Here is a 15,886-nt window from a genome sequence, read left to right on the forward strand (position 1 = left end):
CGGTGTCCGGCACAAAGATCTCCGAGCGAATCTCCTAGATCTCGCTACGGTGCCTGGACACACTGTGTGACAATCGAAGGAGATAAAAAATAGTGTCATAAAGTTTACAACCCCGCGAGGTGAGGCGCTGGGACTGCAGGGGACATTGTATGATCAGACTCATTTTTTATCTCTCCCTCTCTTCGGTGGCGGGCGCGGTTTACCGGGTGGGGCATAAATTTCGCTCGATTGAACCTGTTTTGCATCGGCGGAGGAAGAGCGGTGCCTCCACCACCAGCGACAACAAGTAAATTTGGTAATAATGGGTGTGTCATTAATTTTTAAATATCAACCAGAACATTATTAGGACAAGAACACAACCGGGCGGGACCATAAAATACTCTGCTGACAAATAGTACCATTACGATCGCGTAAATTAGTTTTGCATTCTTCCCAAGGGAATCATAAGTTTTATTTATGAACCCCGTCTTGCTGCTTGTGAGAATTCTCGCGGAATCTCGCTACAAATTATGGTGACCTGTTCGCAAAGGATTTATGTTTCAATAATGGAACAATATAGAGATATATTTTAGGAACAGGTTCGATCACCTCTCCTCCGGCCACGAAAAACGATCGTATTCTATGTGAATCTGACGAAAACAAAAACTAAAATCCTAGATTCAGAACAAAAATTGCTCGGACTCTAGAAACAGGAGAAAAGCATGTGTTAACAAAACAGAATACAACAAAAAAGCACTTCGCACATAATCCGGCATCACCGACGCCGTCGCTTGTCTTCCTCTTGGACCATTCCGGAGCGATAAAACCTGAAGATTCAAACACTTGGCCGAAGAGCAAGAATTTCAAATGTCAAGGACGACAAACCGGAGTCGGGATCAGATCCAGCTAACAAAATGAAAAAAAAGTTCTACACGCTGCTAACCAGCGATTCTACGGCATCAGCCAATCCGAGTTATAGGACGGCATATTTCCGGCTGGACAGTTTGTGTACAGGTCAGTAGTGATGATCGTGCTGATCGGTCATAGCTGCGCGCGCGTGAGAATAACTTACCCCGAGCATCCTTTTGCGTTTGCGCACACGCTGATCTCGGCGAGTGCGATTATCGTCATATTTTATTAAGTCTCTGTTTGTTTCGAATTCCCGGCATAATCGTCCTCTCGTGAACACAAAACAAACACAGACGGGACGGGATTTCAATTAATCGCCAGCAATCGGTCACTTCTCTCGGTGCATAAGAGTCCAACCTAAGAGCAGAGTACACGAGGGACTACATGCAAAACTTATTCCAGAAGAGTTCAATTTTATTTTGCCCATCATCTTGGCTTGGTCGCTACCGCTAATCTCAGAAAATTTGTTCCATAGTATTGGAAGTGACGTGTTGAAATTGTGCGTTCCTCCTACACTAAGAAAAATCCTCGGTCGAAAACTACCAAATACATTTGGTAATGCAAAATTAGTAGAATGTACAATTTTTTTGTACATATTGTCATCAAACCCGCATCCCTACCAGAGATTAGTATATTTTACTCGATAACATTAGTAAGCTTGGATATTGTCATATCTGAAAACTGGTGAGAAAAGCGCGTGTTAACCATTTTCATTGTTCCCATAAGGCAATACGGAGGCTTCCGAATCATGGTTCTGCTAGACATATGTGTTTATTAGTACGGTCGAAAATGACTATAGATTGGTAGTATTTACCAAAAAATTCGTTATATTTACTACTTATTTCTCTCAGTGTAGATAACAACGACCGTTTGTCGGTAGGTGTTCGTCTAAAGGCACGAAAGTACTGGTGGTTACCATTGTACCGAAGATCAATGAAAAGATATCAATCTCTTTACAGTAACCGTTTAACAACTACGTTTACGGACACTTCCCACTTAATTGAGTCACTAACTCCGCCTGAATGGAATAGATGTTCCAAAGGAATGAACATAAACGTGAGTAAAAGTATTCTATTAAATCACATGATAAATCGTACGATTAGAAGAGATTGAATTACAAATTGAATGTTTTATGTAAGGTAACATAAACAACTATGTCGAAAACAAATAAATGAAAATATATAGAAGGTACGTACAAAAAACTAGACACCAACAAAAACACTGACTTTCGTTCAGTTCATGAATAAACATTTTCGAAATTTCACTGAATGGCGTTGAGAGTGTATAGAATCGCAGTAGGTACTTGGTGTCAGTATAACATGTTTGTATAGGAGACGTAAACGACAAAATGAACAAAATCGACTTTTTTGCCGTTACGCATTTTACACCATGTAATACGTATAACATTTGTAAACATTTGAGCAATTTTGAAAAAACGTTTCCGAAAAATCACTGTTTGTCCGCATAACAGACGTAGTTCCATACAGCTTACATACATCGTTCGATAATCAACAATTATAGGTGTTATATGCTATAAGCTAAATCTACATTTGAATCACATTCTCTGTAGAGTCCAAACATGCCTGTCACGATAGTGTATTATTATTTAGTGTTCCTTGATAGATGAATATAAGAAACTATTGAAACACTGCTCACAAAACTACCTAAATTTCTGCATTTGAATATTCAAGTAGATAATGAAACAATCAGATCAGTAGTAAATTTAAAATACTATTGGTTCTTAGTATTATAACTCCTCGGATTCGACATCGAATTATTCCACATACTCAGCAATTACTCATACCGTTGGTGTAAGTCACTCCACAATCTCTATGCGATTGATCGTGATATCGGTGAATCATGTTGCCAAAATTACCAACATTGCAGATTGCCTTTAAAAATTCGATTAATTGAAAAACACGAACCTACTGTTATTATCAAATCCCAGAGTATACAGGGAAAAAGTATTATTCTAGACTCACACCTTTTCCAGACATTTCATTAAATTTCTTCCAAACCTTCTTGATTTTATCCGATAACAATTGAAACTACCGTCGGAGACGTTTTGACTATTATCGGAACTGTAAATAAAGGGTGTGTCACATCAAATTGCATCACGAAAAAAACGCTGTAGAAATTCGCCCATTAGACCGATCCTTTTGAAAATTTTAGACAGTAAAATAAAAACTATTAAACAACTTTTGGCATTTTCTTTTTATTCATACTTCGATCCCAAGCCCGTATGCTCGTACCTTCCTCTTTACCCCGTCCATAAGGTTCTGTACAACGTCAGGTTGTAGTTTTTTTTGAACAGAAATCCATTTTCTCTTGAAGTCCGCCTCCGATTTGACAACTTTTGGGTTCTTCCGGAGGGCCTGCTTCACAATCGCCCAATATTTCTCTATTGGGCGAAGCTCCGGCGCGTTGGGCGGGTTCATTTCCTTTGGCACGAAGGTGACCCCGTTGGCTTTGTACCACTCCAACACGTCCTTTGAATAGTGGCACGAAGCGAGATCCGGCCAGAAAATGGTCGGGCCCTCGTGCTGCTTCAATAGTGGTAGTAAGCGCTTCTGTAGGCACTCCTTAAGGTAAACCTGCCCGTTTACCGTGCCGGTCATCACGAAGGGGGCGCTCCGCTTTCCGCAAGAGCAGATCGGTTGCCACACCATGTACTTTTTGGCAAACTTGGATAGTTTCTGCTTGCGAATCTCCTCCGGAACGCTGAATTTGTCCTCTGCGGAGAAGAACAACAGGCCCGGCTGCTGACGAAAGTCCGCTTTGACGTAGGTTTCGTCGTCCATTGCCAGGCAATGCGGCTTCGTCAGCATTTCGGTGTACAGCTTCCGGGCTCGCGTCTTCCCCACCATGTTTTGCCTTTCGTCGCGGTTAGGAGCCTTCTGAACCATGTATGTACGCAGGCCCTCCCGCTGCTTGGTCCGCTGGACGAATGAACTTGACAAATTCAGCTTATTGGCGACATCCCGGACCGAACTTCTCGGATCACGTCTAAACTGCTTAACTACGCGCTTGTGATCTTTTTCACTGACGAAGCATCCATTTTTACCGTTCTTCACCTTCCGGTCGATGGTTAGGTTCTCGAAGTATCATTTTAGTACTCTGCTGACCGTGGATTGGACGATTCCCAGCATCTTACCGATGTCCCGATGTGACAACTCCGGATTCTCGAAATGAGTGCACAGGATTAATTCACGACGCTCTTTTTCGTTCGACGACATTTTTCCAAATTTACGAAAAATTGACAGTGAAGCATGGCCAACGTGATCTATACACTCTTATCTAATTATAAGCAAAAGCTGAAGATATAATTCCTAAAAATTAAATTTCTACAGCGTTTTTTCCGTGATGCAATTTGATGTGACACACCCTTTACTAACGCTACAGACAGAGCAACCTGGTGATTAAGTCTAGCTATGCGATCAAATGTTCATTGAAACGAATGATTGAAACGCATAAATAGACGTAAGCGTTTTTCAAATGGAAAAAATATATTTTAATCCGCAAAATCGACTAGGCCCTCTTTTTGCCGATAATATCCTTCAACCGGACAGATTATTTCATTGGAAATTTGCATGGTTACGCTTGTAGGCAAAAAAAAACAACATTGCGTTTTCACAACACTAATGGTGTTGGTGATTACGTCTCCTATGCAAACATACCTCCTTAGCGGAGGAAATTTTGCTACTGGCAAGTGAAACCAAATCACATCCAAAATTCATTAACGCCTACTTCACCAAAACGTCAGTTTAATGCATTGATGCAATGTCAAACGCACCAACGAAGACCTTATGATGACGGAAAACAAGCGACGATAACTGCTTCGAATAAAAAAAGACTGAATATTTGGCTCTGCAGAGATGCATTATTCATACCCTAGCGTAAATATTCCCCTTCTGCTATCACCCCTCCTTGTTTATATTTATCATCACGGCTTCATAATTGGCACCACCAAACAATCGCCCATCATAGCATCAAAAAATACTTGAAGGATACTTGAAGGAGCAGGCTTGAAGGCTAAAGGCTAAATCTCGCGTAACTTCTGAAAAGGTCCTATGTAACAAATGTAAACAAATCGAGTTAATGGATGCACGCTATTAGTTTTCAATCATTGAATGTATTACAAAAACAATCATTCACGTATCTATCTTCTTCATCTTTTTATCGCCGATACAAAAAATATCCAATGTACAGATTTGGATTTTATGCGCCCGGCTGTTACTTCGGACGCCTCTTTTCTCCGACGCCCGAAACGTCCGAAGTAACAAAGCAGTCAAAACAATACGAAGTCGTACTTCGGTCGTTTTGAGTTTTTGTTTCTTACAGGTGTTGTTACCGATTTTAGTGCAATTCGACGAGTGATAACAATAATAATCTGCCTTTAGAATGAAATGCTGTTATTTGGATTGTTGTTTAGTAGTTAGTTTCAAATTCTTATCGTGCAACGTAATATGTCCAATGTGCAAATGCGGGCAGTCAAAAGGTCCAATGTAACATTTTTCGCTGCTAGTCTTCAACTTTAATCTCAAATCACGGAACAACAGTTACGATTGGTTTTTCAGAGTTATTCTTGACTGCTAGTGGTGAAAGTAGCGATAAAGATCGAAAGCTTTTAAGACAATTCGCGGGATAATGTTTGGGTCTTCAACTTCGTTTTTCTCGAGTTGACGAAAATGTTACATTGGACCTTTTCAAAAGTTACGCGAGAAATGTACACACACTTATCTGCGTTTTGCGCTCTTCTTAACAGAAGCACTTTGTAATATATAGCATATCAAACAAATCTTAGTAAATTTTCGATTCGTTTGATATGTAAATCCCTTAATGAAAGACGTCAACGTCAAAAGAATGTTATGTCAATGAAACTACCAACAGTGGCGCTTTTTAATTGTATGCGATGAGAGGAAAAATGATTCAGTGTGCTCAGAGTTGAAGCTCTGGTGACGGATGCTAATGTCAACAAAGCGACGTGGATATCAACGTTCGCATGATGGCGAAAGCGGTTTTTTATGAACTGTGAGCTCGAGTGCACGATAATGGACATTTTTCATGGTGTATATGAAAATGTATTTAACGTTACCTTCATATGTGTGCTCATTTGGATATTTCACCATGGGAGTATAGAAACATGACGTGCTATAAGATTACTTTTCCCGCATATATTCTTATATATTCAGTTAAACCTTTTATTTAATTCTTTAATGCTTTAATACTTCGATTCTCTAATTCTTTAAATCTTCAATTTCTTCCCGAGTTCTCGGTTACCTTCTCAGGTTTCTTATAAATAACTCTTTGCCGTCACAATAGCAGTTATATGAACAGTATGCTCGATAATATACGATAATATACCCGGGTCGATTGGTTTTACAGAAGTTCACTAGGTTACCTTCTCAGGTTTCTCAGATAGATCTCAGATAGCTCTTCGCCATCGCAATAGATGTTCGATCTAGAGTTCGATGATCAACGAAATATATCGTCGAGTCCATTAGATCCACTTGAGCTTATCTCAGTTATTTTCTGAGGTTTCCCTGAGATAACACTTTGATGTTGTGATTAAAGTTTTAGGGCCACCAAATCATTAACAAGAAGTTTAACGAAGTGATTTTCCAAACAAATCCAAAATCAGCATGCAACAGATTTGCCTAACGGAATTCTACGTCAACTATTTGGTCGTGTCATGGACACAACCCTCGTGTGACTTTTTTCTATCCTCATTGCACAATGGTCCAGGAGATGCATTTAAGTGGAAATTAGCATTTAGAGCTCGACAGTTATTTTCTACGCAAAAACTCTCTGAGAAAAAATTGTTACATATGATAGAGCGCTCATTTTTATGTTATCAAACATAGGGTGACCAAAATTGTCGATAAAATAAAAAATATAACTTTCTTGTTTTTATAGATAGAGGTAAACATAGTTCGACAATGTTGTAGTTCCAGTTATTTGAGACATCTTTATAGAACAAAGCTTTTTTCTATCTCTTGAAATAACCGATATAGCGTCTTTTTTCTAAGTTACGTTAGGGTCACCATGAAAAGAACTGTTTTCTTGCTCTAACTTTCATATTTCAAATTCTACATACACACTGTCTTTGAAGGACTTTTAGAACTTACTAATACAAACATTTTGCGATGTAGAACTTGTCAATATACCAAGCTCACTCAATGCTATTGATATTTCTTCCCAAAAAAACACGCTCTTTTCATTTGTTTGTCATTCTTTTTGGGGCAAACATAAGAAATGTTTGTTGACGGAATTTGAAGGAACAAATTTCACTCTATATAATATGTGATTTTTAAAACAATGTTATTTTTCGTGTTTGAGTAAATTAAAATTGAAATCATGAGTGTTTGGATGAAAACCCATCGATAACTTTGAGCAAAATTAAGATATTGACAAGTTCTGCATCGCAAAATATTGGTATTGATAATCTCTAAAAGTCGTACGACGACAGTTTTGATGTAGAATTTTAAATATAAAAGTTTTTTTCATGGTTACCCTAATGTAACTTAGATAGAAAGCGCAAAAAACAACTTTGAGGAAGATATTTATTCTTAGACAAAAACTGTCTTCGACAAAGTTGTTACATATGATAGAGCGCTCATTTTTATGTCATCAAAAATAGTGTGACCAAAATTGTCGATGAAATAAAAAATCTAACTTTCTTATCTTTATAAATAGAGATAAACATAGTTTGACAATGTTGTAGCACCAGTTATTTTAAACAACTATGTAGAGCAAAAGTTTTTTTCTATCTTTTGATATAATCGAATTAGCGCTTTTTCTCTAAGTTGCATTAGGGTGACCATGAAAAAACGGTTTTTTTGCTTTAACTTTTATATTTCAAATTCTACTTCAAAACTTTCTTCGTACGACTTTTTGAGCTTATTAATACCAACATCAATGTCAATATCTTAATCCTACTGAAAGTTATTGATGTTTTTTTTACCCAAAAATTCATGACTTCTATTTTAATTTACTCAAACACGAAAAATAACATAGTTTTGGAAATCACACATCATGTAGAGTGAAATATGCTCTTTCAAATGCCGTCAATAGAATTTGTTTATATTTGCCCCATAAAGAATGACTAACAATTGAAGAGAGCGTTTTTTTTTTTGGGAAGAAATATCAATAGCATTGAGTGAGCTTGGTATATTGACAAGTTCTACATCGAAAAATGTTTGTATTAGTAAGCTCTAAAAGTCTTTCGAAGACTGTTTGCATGTAGAATTTGAATTAGAAAAGTTAGAGCAAGAAAACGGTTTTTTTTTCATGGTGACCCTAACGTAACTTAGAAAAAAGACGCTATATCGGTTATTTCAAGAGATAGAAAAAAACTTTTTTGTACAAAGATGTCTCAAATAACCGGGACTACAACATTGTCGAACTATATTTACCTCTATCTATAGAGATAAGAAAGTTAGATTTTTTTATTTCATCGAAAATGTTGGTCACCCTATTTTTGGCAACATGCAAATGAGCAGTCACGATAGGAAAATGTGTATCCAGTTTTCGTGAATCTAAATAATTTACAGGTTAGGGAACCGTAATGTATAACGTACCGAAAAATTTTAGAGAATTTCCGATTCAATTGGAATGCAAACCATCGAAATCCGTTCAGACTTGAAATAATTATTAGCGTTAAAACTATTTCATAAAAAACGTGACCTGTTTTCTGATTTTGTACCATTACTAAATAACGTACTTTTATGACGAAAAATAAGTAATGATTTCATAGATCTACATCGATATCCGATGGAATTTGTACAAATTCCTAGGATAGATGCGTAAAGTTGTGATACAAAAATGAATTTTTCGTCGAAAAGGATATGTTATTGTCGGTTCCATGTTACGACATGTTCCCTGTTTCGTCGCGTAATTGCCGTGTATTAGTGTTATTGTTATGTTCCGCTTTGAATATCGAAGTGCGTTATGAGTGAAGTGCAATTTTCTGAATCAAAACCGATTTGTGAAGCCGTAGTGAAAACTGATGAATGTGCTCGCTAAAAATATTTCCGTCGCATACAACTATTTTCATTCCTGGAGAAAAATTTTGCGTTGATTTGTGTTCGTATTAGAAGAGTACATATGGCTTAGTGAACTACTGTGTTACATCGACGCGATATGAAGGCAAAAATTATATTCATCCCTTCTTTGGGATACACACAGCCGTATCAGCGCCTTAATCAAGCAGTGGTATTATCACTTTGGTTGGGGACATCACAACTCGGATAACAATGGAAGGACTAAGCTAAGTTTTTAAATGCAAAGTTTTTTTTTCTCTCTTATTGCCTCCTCCTGTCCTCCTGTGTGTAGTCTCATGACTTCCCATATTACTCCACCACAACGGTAAGGTTCATGGCATGGTTATAGTTGCACGACTAGGTAGATATGTTTGTATCATGTGTGAGTGTGTGTGTGTGTGTAGTTTATGGGGTAAGGGGCAGTTTTTCGCTCAGAGAGGCTTCGGATAAAAAACACGAACTGTAGACATCAAGGTGAAGGTGGAAGCAAGGCGCGTAGAAGTATGTTCTAAGGTGGGCCAACTTGCTAAAACCACTCTTCAGCCATCTTGGAAGTCTACTGTGTTTTGTTTGTAAACAAAACACAATACGCTTGTACCCACGCTCGCTCGTGAACAGTTTGTCTCTTTCACGCTTCAAGGAAATAATTCCCCTTCTGCTTTCTTCCGTACTGTTTTCATATACCGCTCCCCTACCCATCTTAGTGACGAAACGGCCTCACCTAGTACCATAGATCCATCTTGGGTGGAAGCTAGCCATTGTAGTAGTATAGGTAAACCCAAGTGTAAAAATGGGGTAATAGTGTTTGTGAAAGAAGAGCAAAGCACACGTAAATATATCAATTCACTTATCAGACTGTGTGGCGCTTCATCGACACGAGTCATTGAATACATTTGAAAAAATAACAATTCAATACAAAAGAAAAATGTATGAACGATATGCTCCGATCATCAATTGCAAATATAAATATATATAGAAGGTGCATTTGCATGTGAAGTAAAATTCTGATTATACGCAAGCGTAACATGAGCAAATTTATAACACATGCGAATTGGGTCTAGTTTGGTATTAACAAGTTCTTCCGCATAGTAACTCGATGTTGATAATTCCTTAATATTCTCCTTCGTTGATCGTTCAGTTGATATTTATTGATGGGAAGTGTGCGAAAACGATCATTTTCTTCACATTGTTCCGCAAAATAATTGATTTTCGGGCGAGGGGTGAGGGAGGGAGATGAAAGAAATGAGCGCTATTGTGGCAGCCATTTGTGGCTAGTTTCCACCTTCACCTAAGGAACAATATTCATCCAAGAATTTTCCATTTTCAATGCGGTTCTAAATTTTCCTTTTCATGTGCTTTGTGTAGACTTATGGGGTTCATATTCTGTGTTAAATGTACTAATCACAGTTACAGGTTGCTGTTGTCACAGATTGGTTGCTGTTGTCGCTATTCGTTATGCGCTTCGTATGCTCAGAAACTAAAACGAGTATTTATATGTGTGGTAACAATTTATTCATTTATTCATTCATTATTATAATTATAATTAATTATAAGATAAGCAATATTTTTTGGGTCATTGATTACTGGTGTGAAAATGTTTGAATATATATGGCCATACTAACTGATTGGTTATTGTAGTGTTGTGTTCTGTTGGAATGGTTTGTTTTATGTGAAGTGTGGGTGGTGGTGGAACAAATGTATACTCGTAGTGTGCTTCAGTTGCATAGGAATCAGTCGCGATACATTTTCAGAACAAACTGACGTTTGTGACATCAGCCAAAATTCGCGTCTGTAGCGTACAAACTTATTGTAGGTCCATTTTATTGTAGAGTTATTTCTCGGTGACCTTCTCAGGTTCTCCATGAATAAGATCTGTCATCGTGTGACAGAATATTCTGAAAATAGGAATGTATGCGACGCGATAGGCCACTGAATTCAATGTAGGTTTATCCTACTACAGAGATGTTTCCCGGTGACCTTCTCAGGTTTATCATAAATAACCTCCGTCGTTAGGTGATATTTAGAGTATTTACCGCGGAAAACATAGATTAAATAACCGATTCGATTCATCATAGAGAAGTTCTTTCGGTTACATTCTTAGGTAGCCTAATAATGACCTCTGAGAATACAAGAGAGTACTATGCGCGAGAAGTCATATAATAGAGAAGTCATTGTAGAGGAATTCTACCTTCTCAGCTAGCCCATTCATAACCCTTAAAGAATGCAATAGAGGAATACTACGCGATCCCATAATACTTTGTCGATTGAACCAAGGAATTGAGATTTTTTTTCGGTTACCTTCTCAGGAAGCCTAATTTGAATAATCTTCGACATCGCGATTTAAGAATACAAGAGAATACTAGGCGCGAAAATCATATAATAAGTAGTCGAGTTCTTGTAGATTTCTTTCGTTACCTTCTAAGGTAGCTCGTTGATAACCTCAGCCGGTGTTACTCGAAACATTCGATTTGTTCCATGTTTCGTCGAATCATTTCATGTCCGTGTTAACATAATCACATCACTTACCGCAGTGAATCCTGATTCTTAACCTTTCCCAATAACAACTATCCCTCCCATGGTAAACGCTAGGGAACCACGCTATAGAGGTGACCCTTCTGGCCTTTGGGCGGCGATTATCATACTAACATTCCTTCCCTACCCCTGGTGACTGTAAGGACGGGGCCGGCGTCGTTATTGACCATTTAAAGCTCGATCACCGAAAATTGCACAAAGAGAATGATTTGCTATTCCCAAGCGTCATTCTGTGTGTTCTTTTGCAATTTGGTTGGTTCAGGTCAATCACGGAGAGCAACTACGAATTGTACAGTCTACCCAAGCTCAAGCTCAAGCTCAAAAATAAGTAATGATTTCATATTCATATTTTCATATCAAAATTTTCATTTTTATTAACTAACATCAACTAACTAACGTTAGCCCTAATAATCGGAATCAATTTATTTAGTAAATATTTAATCTACTAATACCACTTAACTAGACAACTAAATAATGTGTAATCGTGTGATGTGTAACAATGTGTAATGTGGCAAACTCCTTTATTCTCATCTATCGTTTTCTCAACTAGTAGAGCCCGGTGGGCCGCAGGTTGGATAAAGCTGGTTTAGATTATGGTGTTACTGAAACAAACGCGTCACGAATCGAAGTTGCGCGGTAACACTTGATATCCCGAACTATCTGCTCGTGACTTGACTCGACTCTTGAAGTATGTTAGAACGTTATACCATCGACAGGAAGCGACAGAAAAGCAAAGACAGTTGATCCTAAAACCCTAATTTGAACGTGGTGGAATTAACACTGTCAAATATGAGGAGTTTTGTAATTCTATATTCAGAAAGCCAAGAAGCAGACTGGTTTGAGAAGCTTCAAGCCATAAACGCAAAGCAAAATCTAGGGATAAACAAACGCTCAAGGAAGCTCTACGAAAATTTTTGAGATGATGTATTGGAAGGATGTTTTCGAACAAGAATTTTATACCCCGGATCGTTGCCCTTTCTGATGCCCAATAAGATTGATATTGATTGGTATCGATTAAAATTATTGTGACCTGCTGCTTATATCCGAAGCAAGATGAGCAATTTATATAACAGAAAAATCTAGAGATAGAAAGCTTTATTCGCGCTCCGCTATTCAGATAACCATCCAAATCCACATCGAAGCGAATCGCAACGGAATACTCGCAACCATTGTTCGAGAGTATTCCAATATCAATGCCTCTTCATATTGGCACTTTGAGACAAATCTTGGAAAGTTACTCAGCGCTAAATCCAGTATGCTACAATATATAAAATTCTGCTACAGCTGAATGCCATAGAATGAAGACGACCTTGTCGAACAGTAACTAGCCTGGGATAGAAAAAAAACATAAACGCATATTGTATTTAGAATGAATTCCGCAAAATGTCTCCAACAAACCTGGATTATACACTCTCAGGGGAGACATTCAAGGCTCTATTTTACTTTTCACGATTTCGATTCACTTCAACAAATTCTCATCCGTGGTCACACCTTTCCCCTTGTTCTTGCTCAAGTACATGTTGAAGTAAAAGTAGTATTTCTGCTTCTCCGGATCAGCGAAATCCTTGCTATTATCGGTACACGCCTTAACGATAACCTCACACTTCTGCTTGGGACACACCGGACAGGCTTGGAGCGCTTCCGCTACAGGTCCTTCGGTGCTGGGCATTTCCATATCGCACTTGAAGTAAAACGTTATCGGGTACGCGTTCATCCGGGATGCGAAACTAATGTACCGCACATCCAGCGTTCCACGCTTATCGTACACATTCAGTAATGGTTTCTGCTCGTTGTCATCCAACGTGATGGTTATGTTACCATTCTTCACAATTTTGAAATGCATTTTGAACTTATCCCCGGGAAATAGTTTATCTTTCGGGCTGTGGTAAGCCCGCATTTTCACGGTCTCCCTGTAGATGACCGTGTACACGTTTCCAACCCGAATCTCGTAGCTGCGCGCAAAGTCGGGGTACTGGTTCGAGCGATCTTTGCTCGAGAGCAAAATGGCGATCTCTTCCTGCAGGTTCCGCAACTCGATGAATATGTAGAAATCGATCGGCATCTCTTCCGAGCGTTGGTTGCCTATTTCGTCCAGAGAGAAGTACTGGTCGAACGTTCCGGTGACGTCCGTGTGTTGCAGGCAGTTGTTTGGAACTTGAATTCAAACCAATTAGTTTATTATCGGAAACAAGATACAACTATTATTACCATCAGCCGCCTGGACAGATTGGAAAATAGCGAAGACGCTAGCAATAAGAATTAACCACTTCATTTTGTCAAAGGGTAACATAGGTTTCGACCACGATGAGAACATTTCGTTGCAAGTTGTGGATACAAACTAACAACATTCCATGTGCTATTTTTGCTGCTGTTTCTCTAACGCTCGTGATTATGCTGATAGGCGATACGCGAAGTCTGTGTGATATGCACTTGTTATATATAAAAATAACGTTCAATGATACCTCAAAATTCAGCGTGAACTGCCTTATCGCAACATAAGACGCAATTGGAGAGTTCTGGCCGTGAAACGAGAAGCTTGCATACTAAACAAAATTTTTTCGCTAGTTTATGTAGCTGTAAATATAGATTCTCGCCAACAGTTCAGGTTTCCTTCGCGACATTGTAGTTTTTGATATAGGATTTCGTCAAACAGGTCTATAGGGGGTAAAATGAAAACCTAAACACCGATCATGTAGGAAATAATAGAAGATTCCGAACGTTTATAACTCACCCATTTATTCATAAATGGTAAGAATGTTCGCCTCAATTGATTAGAAATATTTCTACGCGTTTATATTTGTTGAATAATTGTAAAATGTTAAGCATTATCCAAACGCACTGAATCCCACTTTTTTTACTGGTCCAATGTGTGCTCCTCAAAATACACAGACCAAAACAGGCATCCAAACAATTTGAATACATCAATACTACTGCGAAAACAAAAAAGTAGCTGTCCACCGTGCTTTTCATTCTCGATACACTGGAGAAGAGAAGCTAAACATTGCATCGTAAGCCCCACCCCTTTGTGATTATATCACCAGTCAAATCTAATAAATTTTGAAGTTGCTTTCCGAACCGATCATTGATTTTCTATCTGCGAACCAGAGCTCATATACTGAGCTCACCGTTCCAACAGGATCACCGATATCACCAGAAGCAGCCACTGTATTTTTATTTTTCTGCCATCAAGCGGACAACCATCATCTATCGCTTTCGTGTAATCGATCCTGCACAAAGTTATGATACTGATGCAAAATTGCCTGTTACTACATTCAGTTTATCTGAAAGAGTGCATTGGCGAAATAAGGACACAAATTTCGGCTGGTTTGTTCTTCACGAGAGCAGTAATGAATCCGTTGACGCTTCTCAGGTCGACCGAAAATTTCCTTTAATTTAATTTTTGTAATTTTAACCCTTTGTGGTCGTATTAAATTTGGGCGTGGATATCGTACTGGTCGGAATTATTTTTCTTTGAAAAAACAGTTATATATGCAAGATTATGAAAAATAAACATTTTTTAATTTTTTTACGCTTATTACGCCAGCAAACATGACTCGTGGCCCAGTCCGTAGGAAGCAACCAATACAGATTTCCATTAAATTCACAATCACTACAGAAAACTTTTCTTTTGTTCTGGCAATCAAGGAAACCGTTATGTTGAAACGGTTATGAATGGAACATTCGGACAAATTAGGGGAAAATGGATCTTCTTCTTTGAATCTTTTCCATTGCGCCGTTTAAAAACAGCAGCTTCAGGGACTTTTCCATCACACCAAAATGTTACAGTGGCTAAATTCGGCTGTTATGAATTTTGTCCCACATTCCTATGCATTCAATGCACTGTACGTTGTCGTGTGTCGGTGCCTATTTCGTTTGATACTGAGTATCGTTATCTATGCACCGTATTGATTCGTGAACAGCTTCACTAGACATCGAGCTTCGTTTGAAAAAGCATAAACTGATACTTGGTTTAGTAAAATATAAAATTGCATGGTTATTTGCTCCGGTGGCTGAGAGCAGACAAACGACCACAAAGAGTTAATACAATTCAATGCAACAGTTCGATGCTTTCTAAAGTGATACTAAAAACAAATAAATACTAAATATATAAATAATACAAAAACATGAATTGAGTTTTATAATTTGTTTGCTGGGGAAGAGCTTGTGTGATTTTTTATGGGTTTTATGGGTCAAAGTACAACATATTGCAAGCCGAATAGGAAGAAGAGTTTTTCAACAGAGAGAGCTGTGTTCATCGGTTGAAACTAAAGTTATATTCCGTTCCACTGTGAATGCTATAGTTGCCGTCAACATAGTCGTTTTCGGTTTTCCTGTTGCCGTTCTGGGAAACGTGCTGCATGATATAATGAACTTCAGAAGAATTATGGTGATCAAACTCCATCTAGTGAAAAGTGTTAAAGACC

At 38.2% G+C, this 15,886-nt stretch overlaps 2 protein-coding genes across 4 annotated transcripts in view; both read right to left on the reverse strand.

Moving 5' to 3' along the window:
• The window catches only part of LOC129767465 (uncharacterized), a 155,116-nt gene that overhangs the window by 28,266 nt on the left and 110,964 nt on the right, over positions 1-15,886 (reverse strand). The gene's annotated exons all lie outside the window — the stretch shown is intronic.
• On the reverse strand, positions 11,811-13,841 carry LOC129767485 (uncharacterized). Of its 2 annotated transcripts, XR_008741525.1 has the most exons (3): positions 13,671-13,841; positions 12,861-13,616; positions 11,811-12,791 (listed from the first exon to the last, which is right to left on the reverse strand). XR_008741525.1 is itself a non-coding variant. In XM_055768455.1 (2 exons), the coding sequence occupies exons 1-2, from the start codon at positions 13,774-13,776 to the stop codon at positions 12,922-12,924; spliced, it is 801 nt and encodes a 266-aa protein (XP_055624430.1). In that variant the 5' UTR covers positions 13,777-13,841; the 3' UTR covers positions 11,811-12,921. The 2 variants fall into 2 exon arrangements, 1 of the variants encoding a protein (XP_055624430.1); XM_055768455.1 differs by having other exon boundaries at positions 11,811-13,616.

The sequence above is a fragment of the Toxorhynchites rutilus genome, chromosome 1, assembly GCF_029784135.1.
Source record: "Toxorhynchites rutilus septentrionalis strain SRP chromosome 1, ASM2978413v1, whole genome shotgun sequence".
Taxonomy (NCBI): Eukaryota; Metazoa; Arthropoda; class Insecta; order Diptera; family Culicidae; genus Toxorhynchites; species Toxorhynchites rutilus.